The following is a 22,912-nucleotide window of genomic DNA, read 5'->3' as shown; positions in this document are numbered from 1 at the left end:
GGCTCAATGGTTGAGCATCGGCAATGCACGCCGAATGTTTAGGGATCGATACCCGAATGAGTTAAATTAAAATCCCTGAAAGCATATCAATCCATCTGATAAACCGACAAATACAATGTTTGTAAATAAATATAATCTGCAGGAAAATAAAACTCTCATTATATGAGATTCAAGTATCTATAACAGTAAACAACCTACTCCAGGATTGGAATTTCATCGGCGCTAATATAAAGCCATTCCGGATTTCTCAGTACAAAAACTGAACACCAGTGTCATCTCAGCAATGTTAAGAGTTCAATCCTTAAAAGAAAAAAATGGAAAGTCCAGAATTGTATAGAATGTGAACACAAAGAAAGTATGAAAGTTTTTCAAAATTAATGTAAAATAAATTTTGTATTGATAATTCTTCAAATAATGAAATATTTTGCAACTTTTAAAAGGCAAAATAACCCTTTCAAAAGTTGCTGTCAACCAAGGCAGGGGGAGACACTGCCTCAGTCGACTCACCGGGGAGATTACCCAGTGCGTGGCTAAGAGAAGCCGGAAGAAGAGCTGAAGATTTGGAACATTTTTACAGGAGCGATTAACCTTTAATTCGGATTTGTGGGTAGCGACATGGCCCTCCATAAGCATTTCATCGAACCATGAGGACCCCCACGTCCCCTTTCCGGCCAGAGCCCTCCAAACCTCGATATATGTTGTTTTTATATATACCGTACAGTAGAGGCATGACCCCCTACGGGCTTATTATGAGTCAAGGGGAAACGGGGCCACAGAAAAGAAGGGAGCCCAGATATGCACTTCAAATTTTTTAAAAATTGATACCGTAACACACAAGAATGCGATTTAAGTATGGAAATTCGATTTCCTGCATCCAATTTTTGTAATTTCTTGGTTTTTCTGTATCTTGACCCAACCAAAACTTTTTCAGATCTGCTATCTATGGTTATTAATCTATAGTAAGAAAATGAAACAGAGGTAAGCATACAAATTCTTGTTTACATAGCTTACATGATAGAAATTTTACCATTTGCCATGTTCCTGTAAAAAAATTCTGGCAGGTGATTCTGAAACGGCATACTGATTGAAAATCACAGCGAAAACCTAGAAAGATAACTTGGTAAGAATCTATTGCAAACTTTTACATTTAAATCAACCCGTTGTTGGTGATGCCAAAGATTTTACCCAGACAACTAGTCAGATCGGATAGCGAGGCAACGGAAGATCAACACTCACGCCATGACTTTCCATTGTATACTGAATTTCCATCAGAATCGTCTCCTTGCATTATTAGAAATTTCTTTTTTAACTAATTAGCAAGAGAAGAAAAGTTTAATTTTACTTGGGACTTCATTTCCCAAAGTGCTAAAGCCACTCAGCAATTGTACAAATCCGTAGACGTTCCGTGAAAGACGTAGGTCGCAATCATTTCACCATATTGTCAACCGCTACATGCCTGCAATATGTGAGCGATTTCCTTTTATCATCCATTTTAATGACAACTCGGCTAACAGTTGGCATACGATGAAGAAGGATGCAAGTTGAAGGTTTTTTTGGTTACAGTAAGATACCTTTATGATGACCGTAAACAATGGTTTCTTGAGATTTTTCATTACATGATACATAGACGGTTTTGACAATGAAATGAACAGCCAGAAATGGTCCGATGTCGAAAACTTCACGGACACCTTCCTTGCTGTTGTCCAAGCATTCGAGGTCTAAGTCTCATTGTGCAAATCCACTCCAGGCTCAGCATATCACATGTCAAGGAGAAACGGGCCAAAAGATTACTAATTATGCAAGTAATAGGCTACTAAAACTATATATACGTATATACTACTAAAAACCGAGATGTCTGTGCTGACTTCCTTTTGATCGATATTTTGCCATCATCATCATTCATGGACGGCTTCTTTGAAGTTGATGTCTAGGCGATCTCCTATGGCAAAGAAGCCGTCCACGAATGATGATGGAAAATACTTTGATAGAAAAGCCGTCCAAATAAATCACACCACATGATAGAAAAGCCAAATGCAATAAGATAAACTACTACTACTACTACTACTACTACTACTACTACTACCTTTGTTCCACTAGGTGGACGGCTTTTCTATCATACGTAAAAAAAGCCAATCTAATCTTCGCAATGTTTCAGCGTCCAACTGCGTCTGAAAAAATCAGAACTGTTATTTAACTAATGATTCTGATGAAAACAGATTTTATTTCCAGCAGGGGCTAAAATTCAAAAAAGTTAAACCCAAAATTAATTTAACTTTCATAGATCAAAAAATGTTTTGTTTACCTTCATTAACTAGAATCTGCATCCACCTCTAGTTTCAGTAAGCAGATTCGATTCATGTCAAATTTAATCAATTTGCAACCGTCATATAGCACATATTACTTTTTCAAAATATTCTGTCATCTATAAAAAGATAGAAGTAAAAAAATGAAAGGAAACATTGTTTCCCATTTACTTATTTGGGCACTTTTTTATAAATCCTTCCTTTTATTGGTGGCACATATTTCTGGTGTAATTGTTTAGGAGCTGATTAGAGATTACAGGTATACCAGCAGCCTTTGAGGTGTTAATGATCTCTTTAATCGTAAAAGTTGCCAGGAAACACAATCATCAATTTCGATTTCATTTAAAGAAAATTCTTTGCATACCTATGAACTCACTTGTGTTGATGCTTTATGGATGATATAAGACAGAGCCAGGATTACGCAGACCAACACAAAAAGCTTATATTTCTACAATTTCCAATTAGAATCTCAGGGGTTGATGTGTTTATGAAATACACTGTTGCGCTACTGATAGGTTCTATACCTGGAGAAATGAAAACATTGTGTGTGTGATAGCAAATTAAAACTAAAAGAAATAGCATGCAAGTATACTGCACCATTCAAATGATTTCTTGCTTCTTCTTTTCAAAAGTTTTTCCAGTAATCTTGTTTGCTGAACTGAGAACTCATTTCGGGCAATAGATTCATCACGCTTATTTTGAAATACGAATAGTTTATAATTATAAACTACGCAACAAACACAACAACGGACTACACAGTGTAGGCCGCAATGGCAGCCTACACTGCAACTACAAGCGCCATTAAAATGAGAAGCAATGGCGTCGAGGCCTACTTAATGGTTAAGGCCTGTAAACTTGAATACCTCCTATGACGGTGTTGCGTATCCTGGCAACAACCAATCAGAGGGGAAAAAAAAGGGTTATGACCGCGCTATCTGGCGCTTGCTACTGCGACTGCTTCGAAAACTTAAATACAAGATTAAGCAATAACAGGGTTTCCATGTATTTTTTTATTAAGAGTAATCCTGAACTTTTAGTCAAAGAATTCCAGCATATGTAAAAAAACCTCTTTGAGAAAGATTTATGTCCACTTAGTAATATTCTCATTATTAAATAAATATCACCATTGAAAAAAAATTTTCATCGGTATGAAGATGATGGTTAAAGAACTAGATCTACAGATCTATCGATGTAAAGATGAAGAACCTCTAGTGTAAGCGAGGCTTTACACTAGAGGTTCTTCTTAAGTTTTTAGTTCCTTAATCTTTTAAGTTCTTAAGAAGTTAAGCTAAGTTTTTAATTTTTCAACTTACACTGTCAAGTGACTTTTTTTTTAAAGAAGGCGGAGTTAGTTTTCGTGCAAACGCAAATAAATATAAGCAGACGAAGTGCTATTTTTGTGTTGATGTTGAGCGTCATCAAAATGGATAACTACGATTTTTACGTGTACCAGTGGAAACGAAATGTGTTGTTGGATTCACAGCTCTTTTATTTGCGGTAACTCTACTTAAAAAGAAATATCTTATTCGTAAAAGACATCCGAAATAAAACTACAAATATAATAACCTTTGTGGTGGCACCAGTGCAAACAAATTTACGAAGAAGTACGCACTAGCCGAATATTCCTATTGGCTAGAGCTTAAACTTTCCTAAAAGTTTAACAACTTAAAAGCTCAAATATCAAACCAGTTTGATATTTAAGATATTAAGCTTTTGAGTTATTAAGCTGTTAAACTTTCAAAAATTATAAGTGTAAGCCAGAAACTTAAAAGCCTTAACCTTCTTAACCTTAACTTCTTAAAATTAAAAGATTAAAAGCTTAAAAAACCTCTAGTGTAAGCGAGGCTTTAAGTAGGCCTTGGGCTAGTGGAGGTAAATATGCTCGGTGTTACCGGTGGTGAGTCGCAGAAATGAGAACGTTTCAAGAATTTATTTTTAAAATATTGTGGGGGTTTTCCCCGTTTTCCCTACGGAAACAATGCTTCACATATTGCCTACATTTATTATTTTCGTTCCTTTTTCAGCTCATCGGAATTATTCTAGTTTTTTTGTTCTACCCTTAGAATTCCCTAATAAATCGTTTTATTCGTTCCCCGTTTGTTCTGATTTCTCTGAACTTACTCCAATGCTTTCTCCTGGGGTTTACAGTTTTTGAAATAAACGTTAAAAAAATAGTAACCAAAATCGGTTACGTTAACAGAATTTTGGTTCTGTTGAACAAGAAAAATTAAACAAAAAATTAAATTTCACAATTAACAATTTTCAAAATTAACGTTCACAATATACAATCAATCAAAACATACTCGATGATTTCCATAGAATTCCAAGAGATATCATTTTATGCGAATTTTGACAAGTGGTAACGGTATAGCCTTCCTACTTTTCGTTTTTTTGCTAAATTTGAGATTTAGTTTAAAATACGTGATTTCGATTTCGAATTCAACGACAAGTACAAAAACCAAGTTTATTTCTCACGGAGCAAGTAGTTTTGAAATTATCATTAATAGCGAACTGCTATTATATCTGGAATAAGCGTCTAATTTTAACTTGGCGAAATTATTAAAATTGTTCGCTGAGGGAAGCACAATGAAAGATTCAACGAAACGGTGGCAGGACGAATGAAAGCATTATTTCGTTTCACCTTTTCGTCGCATTGCCTGTGTTTAAGTTGATTTCTGTAGTATTTCTTCAGTATCATGACGTGTTGATATCGTCTTCAATGTGCCAGCAAGGTAAGAGATGGAAATTTTGATGTTAATTTTCAGATACATCAAGAAAGTTGGATTGAACACATTGACATGTTATGCGACGTCTTTAAGATTTCAATTAATTACGGTATTATGTATCTAGTCGTATGCATGGGCATTCTTTATTTTCTTTAATTTTCCCCATTGTTCTTTCATTATGCGATTTTAGAATAGTATATCATACTGTGATAATGAAATTCTAACGAACCTTCTCTTTACCGTGAGAAGTGATAAGAATCGGACATACGTACGCAAACTGTTAACGCTTATTCATCGACAAATCATTGTTTATCTATTAAACGCTTTGCTTATATCGATGCAATATATCCGTCGAATGCATCTCGACAGTTTGATTTATCATACAAGTTGTAGAAATGGTACTAAACAATGCAGAGCTCAAATCGAAAGCAAATGTTACATATGGATAAACAACTCCGGGTTAAATAAAAAAAAAAAGTAATTGTAAAAAAACCCTTTTGGAAATTTTTTTTTTAAAAAAAAAAAATTTTTTTGTTGGGTTTTTTTTTTTTTTTGGGGGAAAAAAAAAAAAAAAAAAAAAAAAAAAACCCCTTTTTAAAAAAAATTTTAAAAAAAAAAAAAAAAAAAAAAAAAAAAAAAAAAAAAAAAAAAAAAATTTAACCCCTAAAAAAAAAAAAAAAAAAAAAAAAAAAAAAAAAAAAAAAAAAAAAAAAAAAAAAAAAAAAAAAAAAATAAACCCACAAAAAAAAAACCTTTACTTTTTACTATTCTTCCTTTAATAAAAAAAAAAAAAAAAAAAAAAAAAATTTTTTTTTATTTATTTAAAAAAAAATTTGACTAGAATAGATTAAATACAACGGTAAGTATGACAACAACAAAAACACTGCTGAAGGCATAAATGCTCTCCCACTATCAGGACAAGTGATGACCGGAATAGAAAACCCGAATAGCTAAACCCGGCATCCAACGATTACATCAAGATTGAAAATTTATTTTGCAGCAAAGCCGACTTCCACTTACAAACCAGTAATTTCCGATAATTACCTTTGCAACATACCCGAAGCCGAACAAAACCAAGGACTGTGGGTTGGAGTCACTCACCCTACAACCAGGATCTAAAACATAAATATTCTTCGCTTCGTATATCCAGCCATCGTTTTCATCTTGGGACACAATCGACAATGCCGCAACTAAATAACATACGAAAACCATTATTACTGAACGACGACGAAAGGCATAAAAACACCTGTCAGCACATTTATGAGTAAGAATAACGGATAACCACAGAAATATTAAGAATGTCAAAATGTTACAATTCCATCAAAGTAAAGTTTCGAAACAGTCTACCACCAACTATCCCAATTACTAAGCGCAAAACGCTACCCCCATTAAACTGCTTGGAATGAGGAACTAAAACGCCAATAAAGATCAATGGAAGGGCTCAGACAAGATAACTGCAATACAACCCAAAGAAACAGCTTAAGCACAAAACTAACAAAAGACAACCACATAGCACCCAACACCCTACAGGAATTCAAGGGAATTAGTCAACCAACAAACCACTGCAGAGACCAAAAGTTACACCTGGCAATGACAGTGTTTCAGCTCATAACCCAAACATCCTAGAATAGCAAATAGTGTTCACCATTACATGACCATGGAATGGAGTTGAACATAATATTGCCCTTCAATTGTAAAGTTGAAAACAAGCCATTCTCCAACCGAAGACCAGTAGAATCCTCAAAGTGACTGTCAGACCCACAAAGGAAACCAAATTGAAAACCTAACTCCAAGAACTTCAAAACCCAATGAAATGACACTATGGAATCAGCAACACTGGAAGCAATATATCCATTCCTACAAGCAGATAGTGAAAGACTACATTAATCAATATCCAGACACTCCAATCAGAAAGTAAATTATAACTACTGACATGGGAAAACTGAAATATAGAAACTTTATAAAACTCTCCCGCAACAACTTGCAAATTTGTTGTATACATCAGTAAGAAACATACTGAAAACATAACCGGGCGAACTTTGACGAACACGTGGTCTTCGTAAGACCTTCTCGTCCATCAAATTTACATGATACTCGCTGAAATTTTTTAATGAAGAAAATATATAATTTACCGTTTACACTACGTACAAACACATAATTTTAAAATGGACAAAACTAAAAATATGAAACGTAATTAAGATAACAAGAGAAACTCACCAAATTTTGAAGTACTACCTTGGTAGTTGTTTTCACTGACTAAGACAATTAGCCAAATGGCATTGCATACAAAAATTTTCAGGCATTATATAGCAAGCGGTCCCTCCCTTCTCTTTACCCTCCCTTCCATTTTGTTCTAGCGGTGGCGTCTTGACTTACTTCATTTTATATATTTTATATGGTAAAACGTGCTTCTTTAATTATTAATTTCTGATTAAGACAAGAATAAACTAAAAATAGTTTTGTTGTTCGTTAAACCAAAAACTTTATAAAATATAACACCTTAATATGAGTAATATGACTAAGTGATACCGAAAACTTACAGACCAGTTGCGGATGCTGCGTCGAAAACTTTTTAATTGTGTCTCTAAATTATTATTATTTTTAAAATAGGCGGGATAGGAGAGACAGAAGTGGGGTCTTTATTTTTTTTTACATGCTTTGCCCATTAAAGAAATGTTCTGGAACACTAAATATTAAGAACATTCTGCGTCTTCTGCAATAATTTTAAATATTAAATTGTACCTGGTTTCCTAATTCCTAACGAAAATTAATTAAATCAGAGTCATAGATCCCTGGTTCCTCCACTATGGCTATTTTCCCTCTCAGAAAAGGGGTACCCTCTTGCGGGGATTACTATTAAAAAAAAAACGGGGGTTTTGGGTCGGGGCGAAAGAATGATTTTCCGCCCGGTGGGAGCGCCTCTTGTGGGTATGTGGTTTCACTCCACACAGAAACTCATTTGTCAACAGATGGCAGTCCCACCGGGCGGAAAATCACTCATCCCCATGCCCCAACCAGGTTCTGGTTTTGTTCTATTTTTGTATTTTAGATCTCATTATTCAAATGAAATTTGCTGATTTTAAGTGAACTAATGTGCTCACGAGCAAGGTTTGACTTCTTTGCTGTCGAAAACTTCACGAACACCGCGAGTCTCTGAACATTGGAGTAACAAAAATCCATTTCATTTGAGAGTTAAAATCCCGTGGAAGAACGAAGTCGACAGTTGTAAAGTTTAAAATTTTGTACAGTGCAGCATGAAAACTTTCAATTTTTTCATGGTCAGCGCATTGAACAGCGTCCTTATGCTATTTATGAGAGAAAAAAAGGAAGTCCCCTTTTTTAATAAAGGGAAACCTGCGACCGCATAGGTACGATAGAGACCCGTCTTGTCTTTGGGACTTACTCGTTGGACCTTTTAGTACGTTTTCCTGTTTTATTATTTTTTTTTTTTGCCCTTGAAATAATAAAATAAAATGAATAGATAGCAATACACGCTCAGAAAGAAAGTGGGATGCACAAAAACTGCGATAAAAAAAGATTTGGGAGGAAGTCATTCTGGAAACATGCGACCATAGAGACAATATCCTTATAGAAATCTGGGGGAATTTAGGGGAAGAAAAAAAAAAGGGAAAGGGATTTTGACTTTGTTGTTGAAAACTCTACAGGAGGCCTTATTTTCCATGCTGTGAATAAAGCTTTTTTTTCATTTCAACGATCCATCAGCTATTTTTTCAATTCTATTTTCATTTTGATTGAGCTTTCTTTTTCTTGTCCCCAAAACACAGCGATTTCCCCAGAAATCTGACCTTCACCTTGTCCCGTACAAATAAAAAGTAAAAAAAAAAATAGAATAGATTTCCAAAGGAAATTCAATGATCCGGAGAGGATTGAACCTTTGGAACAGGTATAACATTGCCCTATTTAACTATATAGCAAACGCCACGTCAACACGACATTAAAATTCAGATACAAACAGATGATAATACATAAGAAAAAAGGTTCAAAATATTTAAAAAAAGGGACTGGATAGACAACAAATGTTTAACTGGCATATTTCCGAACGCGGATGACAATCAAGCACATAATCAACAGTGCAAAGATCCACGCAATGCTGATTAAAATACCTGCGTAAACATCGAGTCGTTCAATGCCCCATCCTCGCGTAAAAATCGATCTCAAAGATTCGATGGCGTACGTCAGTGGCATCGCGTAGGCGATACTGCGGAAATAGAACGGCATCCCTTCAATGGGCCAGCAGACCCCGCTAATAACCGTAAACGGAAGAAAACTTGCCTGCGACAGCAAAAGGGCACTGTTTTCATTGTCACATAACGTGGCAATCAACAAACCTAGAATTTTTATCGATGAAGGTTAACATTTGAAAAGGTGATTAACTCAAGATTAATTTATTACCGAAACACATTCCGACGAAGCCTTGCAGTAGAGTGATAAAAATGGCGAGGACCAGGTTGCCATGACATGGAATACTGAAGATCAGTAACGTGCACATGAAAACTAACGCTGTTTGGCCGATCATGACAGTGAACTGGTTGACCAAATGACCGATCAGGACTTCGGTCATCTGCACTCCTGTAAAAGAAATAGTGTCATTAATTTGAGTTACTTAACAGGGTCTTTCCTCGACTACGAGAAAGTATCCTGTATGACGTACCAGCCACTAAACTGCGGTCAAGAAGACCTTGCTGTCTTTCAGCGACGAAGATTCCAGCAGTTAACGAAACAGCCATAAAGTATACGATCCTTAAAATATCAGATGTTTTAAATTAATGTTCATTTCAAATGATTAAATCAATAAAAATCAACTCACGAGATAATGAGACCAGGTGCCATGAATTCAGTGTAGGGAGTATCTTTGTGGCCGTACACTGGATCTAGAAACTGTACAAATCTGCTTAAGTATGACGAAAAAGATTAGCTGTAAAACTTCATTTACCACTACTGGGAGGTAACCAGCTTCTGGTTCAAACTTGCACGATTTCATGAAATCTTGAAAAAAATTTCCATAGGCTTCCAACAGCCATTTCTCGACAAATACGTCAATTTGTTGATCTGCACGATACAAAAAAGGAATTACACTTTGATTAGAGAATTGAAAAACACCGTTGAATCTCACTAGAGGAATCCATGTTGATGCTGATTCGACTTCGGATAATGTTTTCGATTTTCACCGCATCTCCTTCGGATTGCCGAATCTCGAGTTCTTCCGTAAAATTATGTCCAAAGTGGATCACACCCCAGACGCTCCCTTTTCTGCCCGCATCCAACGCGGTCGACACACTTTCGTAGGGGACCTACATCGAAAGAGTACAATCACCTGCGTTAATTATTTTAGCTTACAATCAGCAAGGCGTCAGACGAAGAGAAAAGAAAAACAGCATTCAACCTGTATGATGTTGTCTTTAATGTATCGAAGATATCGGCAGCTGAGCATCGAGTACGAACAATCTGTCGAGTAGTTGCAAACGCGGCCCTGGCTCGGATTCAGTTCGTCATTGACAATGGCCATCTTGATCCCAGTGGGTTCGTGTCCGAGTGTTACATTAAATACGGTCGCTTGGAATGCGGGCAAAAAGTAGAGCAGCACGAAAATCCTTAATCAACCGACAATAAACGAAACCGTCAAATATTTGCTCGACATCTGTTCAATTGGAAAGTTTAAAAAAATAAAACCGCACCCGATGTTCCGAAACGTAACCATAAAATTCTTCCGCACCAGCGCATTCAGCCGATACGAAGATGGAAGAGCAATTCGGAAGGTACGACTTTGATGGCGTTTTGCAGAAATAACGTTATTGGCTGCTGTGGGTCTAACAGTTAATTCGCTTGAGTTATCCCTGTTTCTGCTAATCATTTCGATGTCGACTGATGGTGTCTAAATATCGTTTAAAATTAATAGTTTAGCGGGTGGGGCTTGAATTTTAGTAGCTATACTTCCGAGCCATTAGCCGGTGATGCAGAAGATTCGTCACGGTTTGGTTCAGGGACGCTGATTTGACTAAGCGAGTCGTCAAATGCCATATTAACATGATCTGCTGAAGGCTGTGGTAATTGAGCTGCTACGTGACTGGGAACGTTTGCAACCTCGGTAAGTTGTTCGTTGCGACTATTACCGCGGTCCGTGATGCAAAGTTTTAAGAATACTTCTTCCAGTGATGGCAGTTGGTAATGATTCAACAGGCTGTCTGGCGATTCTTCCACTAATAAACGACCAGAACGCATCATTCCGATCTAAAGATATTAAGAATTCAATAGCAATCTTGTTTGAATTTTTCATTTCTTATTGAAATGGATACCATATTAGCTTGCCGCGCTTCTTCAATGTAGTGAGTGGTGACAATGACTGTCCGTCCATGATGGACACTCTGATGAACAAGATGATTCCAAATGCTGCAATTACACACAACAAAAGTAATTAAGAATTGAATATTCAGAAAGTTTCGAACCATCAAACGCAAGGGAAAGTCCTGTGTTAGTTTCTAAAAGGGCCAACATATGCAAAAGAGAAAACAAATTCCACAAAAACCCATCATCAAAAACCAAAACGAAAACAACAAAAACAGTGTGCAGGACTATTTATGGCCGGAGATTGAAACAAAAAGTACCCATTTGCATTTTTTTCTCACAAATCACAAAATGAGTGTTGGACAATCAAAACAACTGTCCCATTTAAGGGTCGAGGTCGTAGACAGTCGGACATGAATGAAACGTATTTTGAATACCCACACACCTGTGCCGGAGTAAAGGATCAACGCCAACAGTTGGCTCGTCCAATATAAGCAATTCAGGCTCGTGAAATAAAGCGACTGCAAACGAGACACGCCGCTGCTGGCCGCCACTGAGCGTCTTGACGGGACGATCGCTGGGCGGAAGGTCCAGCAGCTTGGATAGAAATTCCAGCTGTGAATCGACAAAGGCCATCCGCAAGTTGTAGATGCGGCCGAAATATCGCAGCGTCTCCGTGATGCTAAAGTCGCTGTACAATGCCAGTTCTTGTGGCATGTAGCCAACTCGCGGGCCGGGCACTCCGCTGCCTGGAGTGCCGGGCTCCTGACCCAGTACTACGATCTCGCCGCTATTCAAACTGCGACGACCAACCAGACAGCTTAATAAGGTCGTCTTGCCGCACCCGCTGGCTCCAAGTAATCCGTATCTGAATGAAAATTTAATTGGCTAACGGTTAACGCAGTATTCGTGAATGAATGAAAACTATGCTGGCAACATGGTATCTAACTAGAATGCATCCAAACGGTTAACGGATAAATCCGGTTTCTTTCTTTCTCTATGTTGTGTGACGTAGTCATCTTCTCTAGTGCTCTCGGGTCTATACATGCAAATACATTGCATTACCACACCGCATTCGTTTTTCAATGAATAATTTACGAATAGCCAAAAAACATGTTTTGGTCATTTCGATCCTTACAAGTGAGATATTCCATTTGAAACAAATTTTTCAGCTAAAGGTTAAATGGATTAACTTACATGGCTCCCTTTTTGATCGTCATATTTAGCCCATCAAGTACTGCACATCGGTTATCTTTGCTTCCGTACACTTTAATTGCATTACGGACCGTAACCGCGTGCACGACAGTTTCGTCTGATCCTTCGTTAGTTTCACCAATAATCCGATTCGCTGGAACAATCACGTCCGATCCTCCGGCGATGTTCTTCATTTTCTTTAATGTTTTATTTCACACGCAAAAGTTTGTTAGGATAACAAGTGCATGTGCACCTTTGCCCCACTGATGTAAAACAACATGCGACACGCCAGCGAAAGCCAACACAGCACTGAGACAACAAGATCTAATAGGACTGTGTTTGCCGCCAGACTACGAACAACTACATTGTGCGGTGGCACCACCATAGCAGGGTGGATACATGTAGCCCAATGCCCGAAGCATTTCTGTCGCTTCTCCAGTTCTTCTGCGGCATCCCCCATGCTTTTCGAAAGAGAGTACATACACTCCCTTCCGTAATCAGACTTTTTTTTTTTTTTTAACCCTCATCCGTAGGTAAAAGCCATCTCGAAAAATACAATCCTGCTGAGACATGATTGCTTCAGGCGATGGGCTACATCTTGTTGTGTATATCTAACTGGGTGCTTGAACAGGTGAGAAGTAGGCCTACAGCCTGGAAAGGAAAAAGATTTTTCGAGTTGTTTTTTTCATTTCTCTGATTTTCTCTTTCCTATTATTGTTTGGATGGGTAAGCATTCACCTGTAGGAACTATACACAGCAAATATCTACCTGTGCAGCAGTGCGTGTTATCTTTCGCATTCCAAGGCCGAATGGATCCCGTAAAAATCGTGGCGAAAAACAGCGACAGCTGTTCTCGTCACTATGGTGATAACTGTCTATACTGTGTATGGTTAGTGAAAGGTTTTCTCTTTTCTCTCTCTCTTTCGGCTGAGATGCCTAACCTTCATTTCCTTAGTTAACAACTTTGACTCGTCGGGAAGACCAAAAGAAAGTTTCTCCGTTCAACCTGTAAAGGGGACCTTGGAATACCAGACATTTCAAGAAAGTCCCATATGATGCTTTAAGTTGTTGATTAGTTATCAAAAGACCCTATGGGCTCGTTGATATCGACTCATCAAACAGGTAGATAGAGGCACATTCACCTGTGAAGTTCACCTTAAACAAAAGTACGAAGCCATTTCTCATTGTGACATTACTGAGTTAAACTTAGGTCCCTTATTTTTGGGGGGTTTGGCAACCTGACCTCAATAAAATGATGCACTTTAATTGGTATAAGACATCACTAAAGTCGACATCGTTGCAGGTGAAAGCTAAATTGGCTCTATAGAATTTGTTTCCCGTCTTTAAGTTTAGTATTACCTGACTAGACTTTAAAACAATAAGACGAATCAGAATGAAAAGAAACGCACGTACGACCTTTTTTTGGCAGTTTGTTGTGACGTTTGGTTCTGCATTTGTTTCCTCATGAAACAAACGGATGGAAATGACATTTGACGATGATGAGTTAGTACACCAAGTGACTTGCTAACAGGGGAAACATACACCTAGGTAACATCTCTGGGAATTGACCTTCAAAACCATACAGGAAAGTCGAATCGTTTTCCGTGACCGAAACAATGACGTACTCTGACAGTGAGCGAGGAGCGCATCACACAAGAAGACGTGTTTAACTCCACGTATGCGTAGAACACAGGGAAACCTGAGAGAGCATTTGATATACTAGAAGAGGGTAGCACGGAAGACAAGCGATGCAAAAAGAAAATGCGTAAGTACTTTTAGTTGTTGAATGAAAGATGTGTCAAACGAAATAATGTCAGTTTAAGACTTCAAACCTTTCAAAGTTAGTTTTTGTTGTTTTTTAGTATTGAAGGAAAAACAAATAAATTTTGTGAGAAAGGCTTTCCGTCACGTTAGCTTCTTTTTTCTTTAGTTAACCTTACATCCCTTGTCCTAGCCAAAGCGATGGATGCAAAACGAAGCACGTATGCCATTAAATTGCACGTATATTATCAGTCAGCGTGGCTTGCATGGTTAGTAAAATTTACCGTCGTAAGACTACAACCTCGACTATAGAGATGGTGAATGGTTGGCAATTTTCCCATCGACCAACCTAAACGTCATATAAATAGGGAAAGGGAGGATGGCCTTGCGTGGAGAAGTTGAAAAAACTTTTCTATTATTTAAAAAGAAACAATTTTGCACTTACTAGTTAAAAAAGAACTTTCGCTTTTCGAATTAGAAAAATGATTGAAGGTTCTTTCAATGGCTAAATACCTTTAAAGCTAAAAGAGCTTTGGACCTGCAATTTCAGGATATGAAAGATGTCGCGTTGGTCCTCTCTTCACAGCATGGAAGCTTCCGGTTCTTTAGCGAATCTTCAACCAGGAAATCCTAGACGGCCAATGGAAGAAATCACGTGAACGTCCAACAGACCAGCGGATGTCCCCTGCTGCTTAATTACCTTTTCTGCCGTGATGTCCTCGATGCTATACGCATGGTGCTGAATTTTCAGGTATGCAGAGTTTTTGAAAGGACTTATAGAAATCGAAAGTGATTCATTTCAATATTCTTAATGTAGGCGTTGGCTGACATTTGGTGACAAGAATGTGTGATGCAATCTCTCCTTGAATTCCGTTTTTGCGCTCTCACCCAGCAATCTAGTTTATCAAAAATGAAAAGCTGACGTCCACCCTAAAAAGTCCCGTTTATAACGACTTACTAGGTCAGGTACGTACTCTAGGCAACGGCCATTATTGTTTATTACTAGCATCCATTTTTTGCTATTTACAGCCCGTAATCGGCGTTCTCTATAGCAATTTTTTCCTAGTTCGTATCGTGTGCCTTTCCCTTTTTTGCATACAACCTTGGCCGGGTGTGCAATCAAATATTCTTTATGAAAAACTATCTAATATAGATATGATATGGATAAATCTAAAAAAACAATTCTGCTACATCATAAATGAGAAACTTTTCAAAGGCCAGCATACATTTCTCCTCAACTCTATTTTTAACATCTAATTTGCTTAACGATTCTTGTTTGGCTTTGATCTACCTAATGCGGTTTCCTATCCCAGCAATAGATGTACGGTAATCCATAGGCATAATACAGCCAGTTATGTTACTAGGACTATCCCCGTCATAACAGTATACCATCAGTGGAAACCATAGACAAACTGATGAATCATGCGGCGGGTTTTTACTTTCACCTGGCGTACTTACCAACACGAATAACAACGAGACATCAAATTGAACAAGCCCAGAATCTAGGCCATACAGGCGAGGATTCCCACGTACACATCGTGTGGATCAATGCCCCATCCGAGGGCCAAATTCTCAAGGATATGATTGCATATATTAGTGGCATCGATTAGACGATATTTCAAAGGTAAGGTGACATACTTTTGATTGTCCAGCCAACGCCTTTGGTAATTGTGAGGGGTAGAACATAAGTGAAACAGTCAATGGATAGTGTTTTTCTCACCGTAAACCAGATGGAGATACTTTGGCGAAAGACGATGCAAAGTCCATTTATTGTTGTATCAACAGGAAACAATTAAGCTGAGAAATGAGGTAACGTTCGTGTACCTTGCCACAGAGATGTAATCCGCTTCCGGCTCGTGGTGGCACGCTTTCATAAGATATTTGAGAAAGCCACTGAACTTTACTACAATCCAGTCCATGTGCCGGTTCACCTCGAACTTCGGCAAAGATCGTCTTGTGCAAGATCTGGCAGTCTCAAGAGTTTCTATTCAGACGAAATTCCAACGTCAATGTCTGGAAAACTTTAAATGAATTAACACGATCGATAGAATATTAGCAATGAAACTAGATAAGTAAATTGTTTAGATGTTGCAAGCAAAGAAAAACAAGAGTGAAAGACACTTTCCCCGGGGATTGTTCATTAAGTATAGCATTTGCAAAACATCTAGTTTCCTATGTCCTTGAACGAAAATTATGCTAATTTTTAATCTTTTTTGTTTTAAATAATTTATTCTGACCTTGGCAGAGGATTACAGAAATGAAGCAATTGCCTAGGCATTGTAGGCATAAAAGGCTTAAAGGATTATGCCCACTTAAGTATTCGACATTTACTTTTTTTTGTTTTTGTTTGATTTTGTTTGTTTTTTGACGCAAAATCTCGGAGCTCTACAAAAATATTTAAATTTCGAATTTAAAAACTTTTTTGTTTTAAATAATTTGCTCTGACCTTGGAAAAGGATTATAGCAACGAAGCAATATGCATGTCGTTTTTTAGACATCTCTTCTTCAGGTGTGTTGATCCCTGATCTAATTTAATTTCTCTTTTGCATGACTCATAAATAAGGCAAAACAGAACTTGCCGATGAATTTATTCGGTTATATTTTTTTTCCTTCTTTTACCAACCAACTTGAAAATATTTAAATGAAATTTTTGAAGATTAACAAGTACACTGAAGAAAAATCAACTTTGCTCACCCAACAACGTGTTTGTTTATGCTATAACTAAACAACAAAGAGAGTGAAGAAAAGTTTAAACAATAACAAGAACCCTTGTTTGTTTTAGTATATCTTCCGCTACGTCTAACGATCTAACGATTCTCTCAGGTAGCCATTGGTTTACTACCTGATTCTAGTGCTGACTTGAGATTATTCCGGATATTTCAAAAATTCAGATTTTCAAGGTCTCGACTGTAGATGCTTCTACTTGACATTCGACCTCTTCGTGGCAGCTTTTTCACCGTACGTTCACCATGTTTTCTCTTTTTGTAGCGTTGCAAACATCACCATTCTAGTGATTGGCAAACGAACGAAAGCAGAACAACCACGAGGATGTCGCAGAGTTTTAGGACATTCCATGAAAAACGGCAATTTAGGCAGCTATCTGTAACGAAGCGCTTATAGGAAATGAACGTCATTTTCATGCGACAATTGACTGGCGAACTGTTTAATGGTACGCCAAATTGCCAATAAGGCTTTAAGGTGAGTAAGAAGGGGACAAGGAAACAAAGTTTTGAGAAAAAGTATGTTTATTTCAAGATTCGATAGCCACGAGTATTCCTGTAGGTTTGTGACTGATAAACAAACGAAGGGACAACGTTATGAACAGTGACGAAGATAGTCCTCAATAAATTTACCAATTTTATTGACAACCTCCATTTTCTTGTTTAATATCTTTGATTCGATAAGAAGACAATCATAACTTGTAAATGTTCAAACACTGTACAATACTCAAGTCCAGCTGTCTTAATGGAAGTATTGGAATAATGAGAGGATATACACCGGGTTTTCAATAAATAAATAAATCAAAATTTAAATAACATAAATCAGAATGCTGGATACGTTTTTTGCGTGTTCGTTCAACGATAATAAATAAGTTCCCTAATATGCACCTGCAAATCCAGCCGCCCAATCAAACTGACCTGGATCAACATCGTCATGACAGTGGGCTCCTCAATGAAAGCAAATGCAATTTCATTAATCCACACACACGATTTGCTTTTACCTGGTGTACTTGCGGATACGTATAACAAAAAGGCATAAAATTAACAAGCCAAGAATCCAGGCAATACTGATGAGGATTCCGACGTAGACATCACGTCGATCGATGCCCCACCCGCGGGCGAAAACACATCTCAAAGATTCGATGGCGTACGTCAGTGGCATCGAATAGGCGATATTTCGAAGGTAAGGTGGCATACCTTCGATTGGCCAGCAAACGCCACTGATAACTGTGAACGGTAGAAAACTTGCTTGCGATAGTAACAGCGCACTGTTTTCGTTATCGCATAGAGTGGCTATAAGCAAGCCTATAGACACATGATCAGAATTAATTTAGATATTCAGTTGAGTGTAAAATTGTGGGGGATATTTCTTACCGAAACACATTCCCACAAAGCCCTGAAGAAAAGTGATGAATACGGCCAGGGCTAAATTGCCGTGACAGGGAATGTTGAACGCGAGCAACATGCACAGGAAGACCAGAGTAGTTTGGCCGATCAATATCGAGAACTGGTTGACTAGCTGTCCAATCAAAATTTCTGTCATCGTCACACCTGTCGAAAAGATTTTCAGAAATTAGAAGATACTAATACTTGAATGTATTTTGTTTGATGTGTGTACCAGCCACTAAACAACGGTCGAGCAGACCTTGTTTTCTTTCAGAAACAAAAACGCCAGCAGTCAGCGAGACGGCCATAAAGTACACGATCCTTAGCAAAAATGGAGTAAGGAAGTTGTTGCTTATGAATGAGCAGAGAAAAATAAGATATACAACAAGATGATCTAGAAAAAGTACTTACGAGATAATAAGACCAGGAGCCATAAATTCAGTGAATGGAGTGTCTTTCTCACCATAAACCGGATCGAGAAACTAGGTTCATAAAAAAAAACCATTTTAGGTTAATTGCTTATTGTTGTGTGCAACGCAGGAAATTATTGAGATGAAAAGAAGGTATAAACGTTAAGTACCACGACAGGGATATAACCCGCTTCCGGCTCGTATTGGCACGCTTTCATGAAATCTTTGAAGAAATCTCCAAACGCTTCCAAAAGCCATTTTTCAATAAAAACGTCAATCTGTTGGTCTTATTAAGAATTTCACAACTAATTTCAAGGCGATGTTCATTACAAGGAATTGTTAAATATATACGGATACTCACTAGAAGAATCCATGTTTATGCTGATTCTACTGCGGATGATGTTTTCTAAACTTGCCGAATCACCGGCCGATTGACGAATTTCAAACTCCTCCGTGAAATTATGTCCGAAGTGGATCACGCCCCACACTTGTCCATTTTTACCTGCCTCCAAAGCATCCGATATATTCCCGTATGGCATCTACATATTCATAACCAAAAAATATCGTTTGAATTATTGTCCTACGATCAATCAAACAAGTAACGAACCTGTATGATATTCTTTTTAATGTACCGAAGATATCGACAGCTGAGCATCGAATACGAACACTCCGTCGTGTAATTACAGGTGTTACCTGAGCTCAGTTCATCATTAACGATGGCAAGTTTGAGATTCATCGGTTCATGTCCTAGTGTCACATTGAAAACGATTGCTTGGAAAGCAGGGATCAGGTAGATGAAGACAAATATCCTTTTATCGGAGACAAAATAAATGTAAAAGGAAGTAATTAAAAAGATCGATTAACAGTTAAAGCGCTAATTGTACCCGATATTGCGAAAAGTCATCAAGTAATTTTTGCGGATGAGAGCGCCAAGTCGTTGCAGAGAAGGTAAGGCTACGTTGGTCGTATGATTTTTACGCTTCATTTTCGCTGCCTTATTTGGAATCCCAAGGTTTGACAGAGCGTTCTGCATCATTTAAAACATAGAAAACTATTTAACGCGCTGATTCGCGCTATTTTTTTAAAGAATTTCATTTTAATTAAATCCGTTTTTTAAATGAGCAGCTCATTCTTACTTACAGAAAGATCAGCCGGGGTAGCAGATGACGCTTGCCCATTCGTGTGATGGACACGCCCAGTGTCCGTTTCATGAATGTCGACTTGATTGCAACTGTTGTCAGTTGTTATGTTGTCATCTGGCTGTACCGTTGCTGATGTCTGGCCGTCTTCGTTTGAAGTGCAATGAGCGACGACAGTGGACTGCTCATCGCTGTCATTAATCTCATCCATGCAAAGCTTTAAAAATGCGTCTTCTAACGAAGGACGTCTAGAATTCCTTAAAAGATTCTTGGGTGATTCTTCCGCTAGTAATCGACCAGACCGCATCATTCCAATCTAAGAAAAAGGCAAAACATGTTCATTTTGATATCAACCACATTAACTGATGTGTTTCTCATCGTTCTTCTTACCGTGTTAGCTTCTCGGGCCTCTTCGATGTAGTGGGTTGTTACAATGACTGTTCTTCCATGATCGACACTCTGGCGGATTAAATGATTCCAAATGCTACCAAAAAGTACAAGAAGATGAAACGAGATGTGAACGCATTTATTTGCTGATCTTTACCTGCGTCTGAGTAAAGGATCGACGCCAACAGTTGGCTCGTCCAGGATAAGCAATTCAGGCTCGTGGAACAAAGCGACTGCGAATGAGACTCGTCGCTGTTGACCACCGCTCAGCGTCTTAACGTAACGAATACTCGGTGGAAGATCCAACAGATTTGAAAGAAACTCCAACTGCGAATCGACAAACGCCGACCGTAGGTTGTAAATACGCCCAAAGTACTGCAGCGTCTCTTTGATGGTAAAGTCTCCGTACAATGCCAGTTCTTGTGGCATGTAGCCAACCCGCGGACCAGGCACTCCGCTCTCCGGAGTGCCTGGCTCGTGACCAAGGACCAGGATCTCTCCGCTGTTTAAACTACGGCGACCAACTAGGCAGCTCAACAGGGTCGTCTTCCCGCATCCACTGGCTCCCAGTAATCCGTATCTGTTTTCCCCAAAATTACGTCATTATCTGATGACATTGATTAAGAATCTTATTCTCTCTCTCTTGCTAATGAACAAGATCAATTGGATAACCACATTTCAAATGAACTTTTTTTGTGTGTCTTACATGCTGCCTTTCTTAACGGTCATGTCGAGTCCGTCGAGTATGGTAGAACGGCTTCTTCCAACGCCGTAGCTTTTCGTCGCCTTCCGGACGAGAACTGCGTGACCACGAGAAACACCACCGCCTGGATCGCTGTTTGTTTCACTTGCGAACCGATGAGAAGAAACGAAAACTTTGAAATCTTCAATGTCTTTCTGCATTGTGTGAATGTCAATTCAACGAGAAATGTAATTTTTTAAAAATCCAGTAGCGATGCAATTGGGCTGTAACTGAAACATAGGTCGAAATCAGGGAAAGTGAAGAGATGTAACACTGTGGTTAGTGGTCAGGTAACGAGTGACGATGCGGCAGAGAGGTGATCTTTTAAAAACTAAGGGCTAACAAAGAGCCACGAAGTGGCATAACGTAAAAGGCGTGCAATCATATATGAAGTCATGCTGTGCTGGTTTTCTAACAAACCAAGGCCGGAAAATGAAAAAGACTCTTTAGTGATGAGTTTATTGAGAAATTTCAGGTTGTTTTTTTTTTTTCTCTTATAGGCTTTGTCCTTTCCTCTTATGCTCCAACTGCGTCTCAAACAAGTTGAGGCCGTCCAATGTAATGTAACAAGCCCGGGAAATACAAAAGCGAATTTTTGTAGTTCTTTTTTAGCTTCGTAACGTGATGCGCAGTACGACACGCTTTCTGGGTCAAGATCGTGACTAACGTGAATTTATTTAGGGAATTACCGTGCTAGTGTCAAACTCTTTGTATGAGAATTTGTTCAATTATCATTATTTTTGTATAACCATGGCCTGGACACAACGCGCCAAGTCATTCGACTTCTTGTTGTCCTCACATAAATCTTCTTGGGACGACGTCGTTCGTTGAAAATAACAACGACGAAAGAAGTAGCCAATGTCACGCAAGCAAGTGATTTACTGGCACGTGTTTTGGAATAATAATTCTTTAAAAACTCGATAAATCATCATCTATAGACAAGGTTGAATGTTCAAGATACACCCAGCCCATGTCAGTCAGCTATTCGTAAACACTTAACTAACCATAATTGTCCTATTTATTACACAAGGGGGTATACAGTGTAGATTGGAAACTAACGTTTTAGTTTGTGGGACCAACCTCCGTTGTCTATGAACGTTTCCTCACCAATGAAGGAAATAGTCCGCGTTTTGATTTCACAAGGTTTAGAAAATGAAAACAATAATAATGGTGTGACTTACTTTTCCTACGCTTCCCAATTTTCAGTGGTTGGGATAAACGGGTAAGCGGAAAACCCACAAGGCCCATTGACAACGTAACCTTGTTTACATAGCCTTGTACGTAATGTAACATTGTAGTCAGTTAATCGATATAGTAGCCTTACATATACCTTTTGAGAAATCCGATCGAGAGGACAAAGTTCCACTTGCTGTATATTATACAACCGGACGTAAATTTCCGCTAGACCGATAGAAAAATATTAAAAAATTTATGTAGCGTATCGTTTCCTATTTTCTTCCTAAAAATTAATTCCCACGGTTAAGGTTGCAGATCACATACCCGATTCGTGAGTTCATCCACCAGTGCTGTAATCCCGCGTGATCTTTGTTGCGGCATCTGGAATTTTTGAAAATATTCTATGGGCCTCTACCTACACATATCTGCAATGTTTAATTGTATAATAATTACCAAGCTCAAAAAGCCTTGTAAAACACAGTCTACATGTACCGTAATACACGGTCAAACTTACGAGCTCGACCTTCCACGCTGGAACTTGTTAAGAGTTGCAGAAACCTATAAGTCAGTGACTACACTCTTGTAAGTAATGAGTTATACTTTCTCTTTTCTCATGGCCGCATTTTTTGTCGGGTGTTGTCATCCTACAACAAAAGGAAAAAACG

The 22,912-nt window shown here is 38.2% G+C and overlaps 2 protein-coding genes and 3 long non-coding RNA genes across 8 annotated transcripts; 1 reads left to right on the top strand and 4 right to left on the bottom strand.

Annotated features, from left to right (window-relative positions):
* Positions 1 to 719: 719 nt before the first annotated feature.
* On the bottom strand, positions 720 to 3,118 carry LOC116933967. 3 transcript variants are annotated; one of them, XR_006645494.1, is made up of 5 exons: positions 2,901 to 3,118; positions 2,668 to 2,827; positions 2,475 to 2,595; positions 2,303 to 2,422; positions 720 to 2,235 (listed from the first exon to the last, which is right to left on the bottom strand). It is a non-coding gene; the product is annotated as an uncharacterized LOC116933967 (long non-coding RNA). The 3 variants fall into 3 exon arrangements; XR_006645493.1 differs by having other exon boundaries at positions 2,303 to 2,595; XR_006645496.1 differs by having other exon boundaries at positions 2,303 to 2,595; positions 2,680 to 2,827.
* A 2,881-nt stretch (positions 3,119 to 5,999) lies between these two features.
* Positions 6,000 to 7,351, bottom strand: LOC116921720. The gene is made up of 2 exons (XR_004393528.2): positions 7,247 to 7,351; positions 6,000 to 7,126 (listed from the first exon to the last, which is right to left on the bottom strand). It is a non-coding gene; the product is annotated as an uncharacterized LOC116921720 (long non-coding RNA).
* Positions 7,352 to 8,448: 1,097 nt separating this feature from the next.
* LOC116921716 (ABC transporter G family member 20) lies at positions 8,449 to 12,950 on the bottom strand. The gene is made up of 12 exons (XM_032928049.2): positions 12,530 to 12,950; positions 11,778 to 12,200; positions 11,344 to 11,437; positions 10,982 to 11,278; positions 10,726 to 10,922; positions 10,434 to 10,641; positions 10,164 to 10,341; positions 9,984 to 10,099; positions 9,858 to 9,928; positions 9,702 to 9,790; positions 9,443 to 9,619; positions 8,449 to 9,378 (listed from the first exon to the last, which is right to left on the bottom strand). Exons 1-12 carry the CDS (start codon positions 12,718 to 12,720, stop codon positions 9,071 to 9,073), a joined length of 2,349 nt encoding a protein of 782 aa, XP_032783940.2. The 5' UTR covers positions 12,721 to 12,950; the 3' UTR covers positions 8,449 to 9,070.
* A 232-nt stretch (positions 12,951 to 13,182) lies between these two features.
* On the top strand, positions 13,183 to 15,656 carry LOC116921723. 2 transcript variants are annotated; one of them, XR_006645500.1, is made up of 3 exons: positions 13,183 to 14,291; positions 14,838 to 15,038; positions 15,105 to 15,656. It is a non-coding gene; the product is annotated as an uncharacterized LOC116921723 (long non-coding RNA). The 2 variants fall into 2 exon arrangements; XR_006645499.1 differs by having other exon boundaries at positions 13,183 to 15,038.
* Positions 15,657 to 17,631: 1,975 nt separating this feature from the next.
* On the bottom strand, positions 17,632 to 22,635 carry LOC116921713 (ABC transporter G family member 20). The gene is made up of 14 exons (XM_045172331.1): positions 22,572 to 22,635; positions 22,402 to 22,472; positions 21,036 to 22,345; positions 20,487 to 20,909; positions 20,333 to 20,426; positions 19,944 to 20,258; positions 19,688 to 19,830; positions 19,411 to 19,612; positions 19,165 to 19,342; positions 18,974 to 19,089; positions 18,805 to 18,875; positions 18,626 to 18,714; positions 18,382 to 18,558; positions 17,632 to 18,312 (listed from the first exon to the last, which is right to left on the bottom strand). Exons 3-14 carry the CDS (start codon positions 21,230 to 21,232, stop codon positions 18,005 to 18,007), a joined length of 2,313 nt encoding a protein of 770 aa, XP_045028266.1. The 5' UTR covers positions 21,233 to 22,345; positions 22,402 to 22,472; positions 22,572 to 22,635; the 3' UTR covers positions 17,632 to 18,004.
* Positions 22,636 to 22,912: the final 277 nt, after the last annotated feature.

The sequence above is a fragment of the Daphnia magna genome, linkage group LG4 (assembly GCF_020631705.1).
Source record: "Daphnia magna isolate NIES linkage group LG4, ASM2063170v1.1, whole genome shotgun sequence".
Taxonomy (NCBI): Eukaryota; Metazoa; Arthropoda; class Branchiopoda; order Diplostraca; family Daphniidae; genus Daphnia; species Daphnia magna.
Note: the sequence above shows the minus strand (reverse complement) of the source record. Positions and strands in the feature narration are given on the sequence as shown.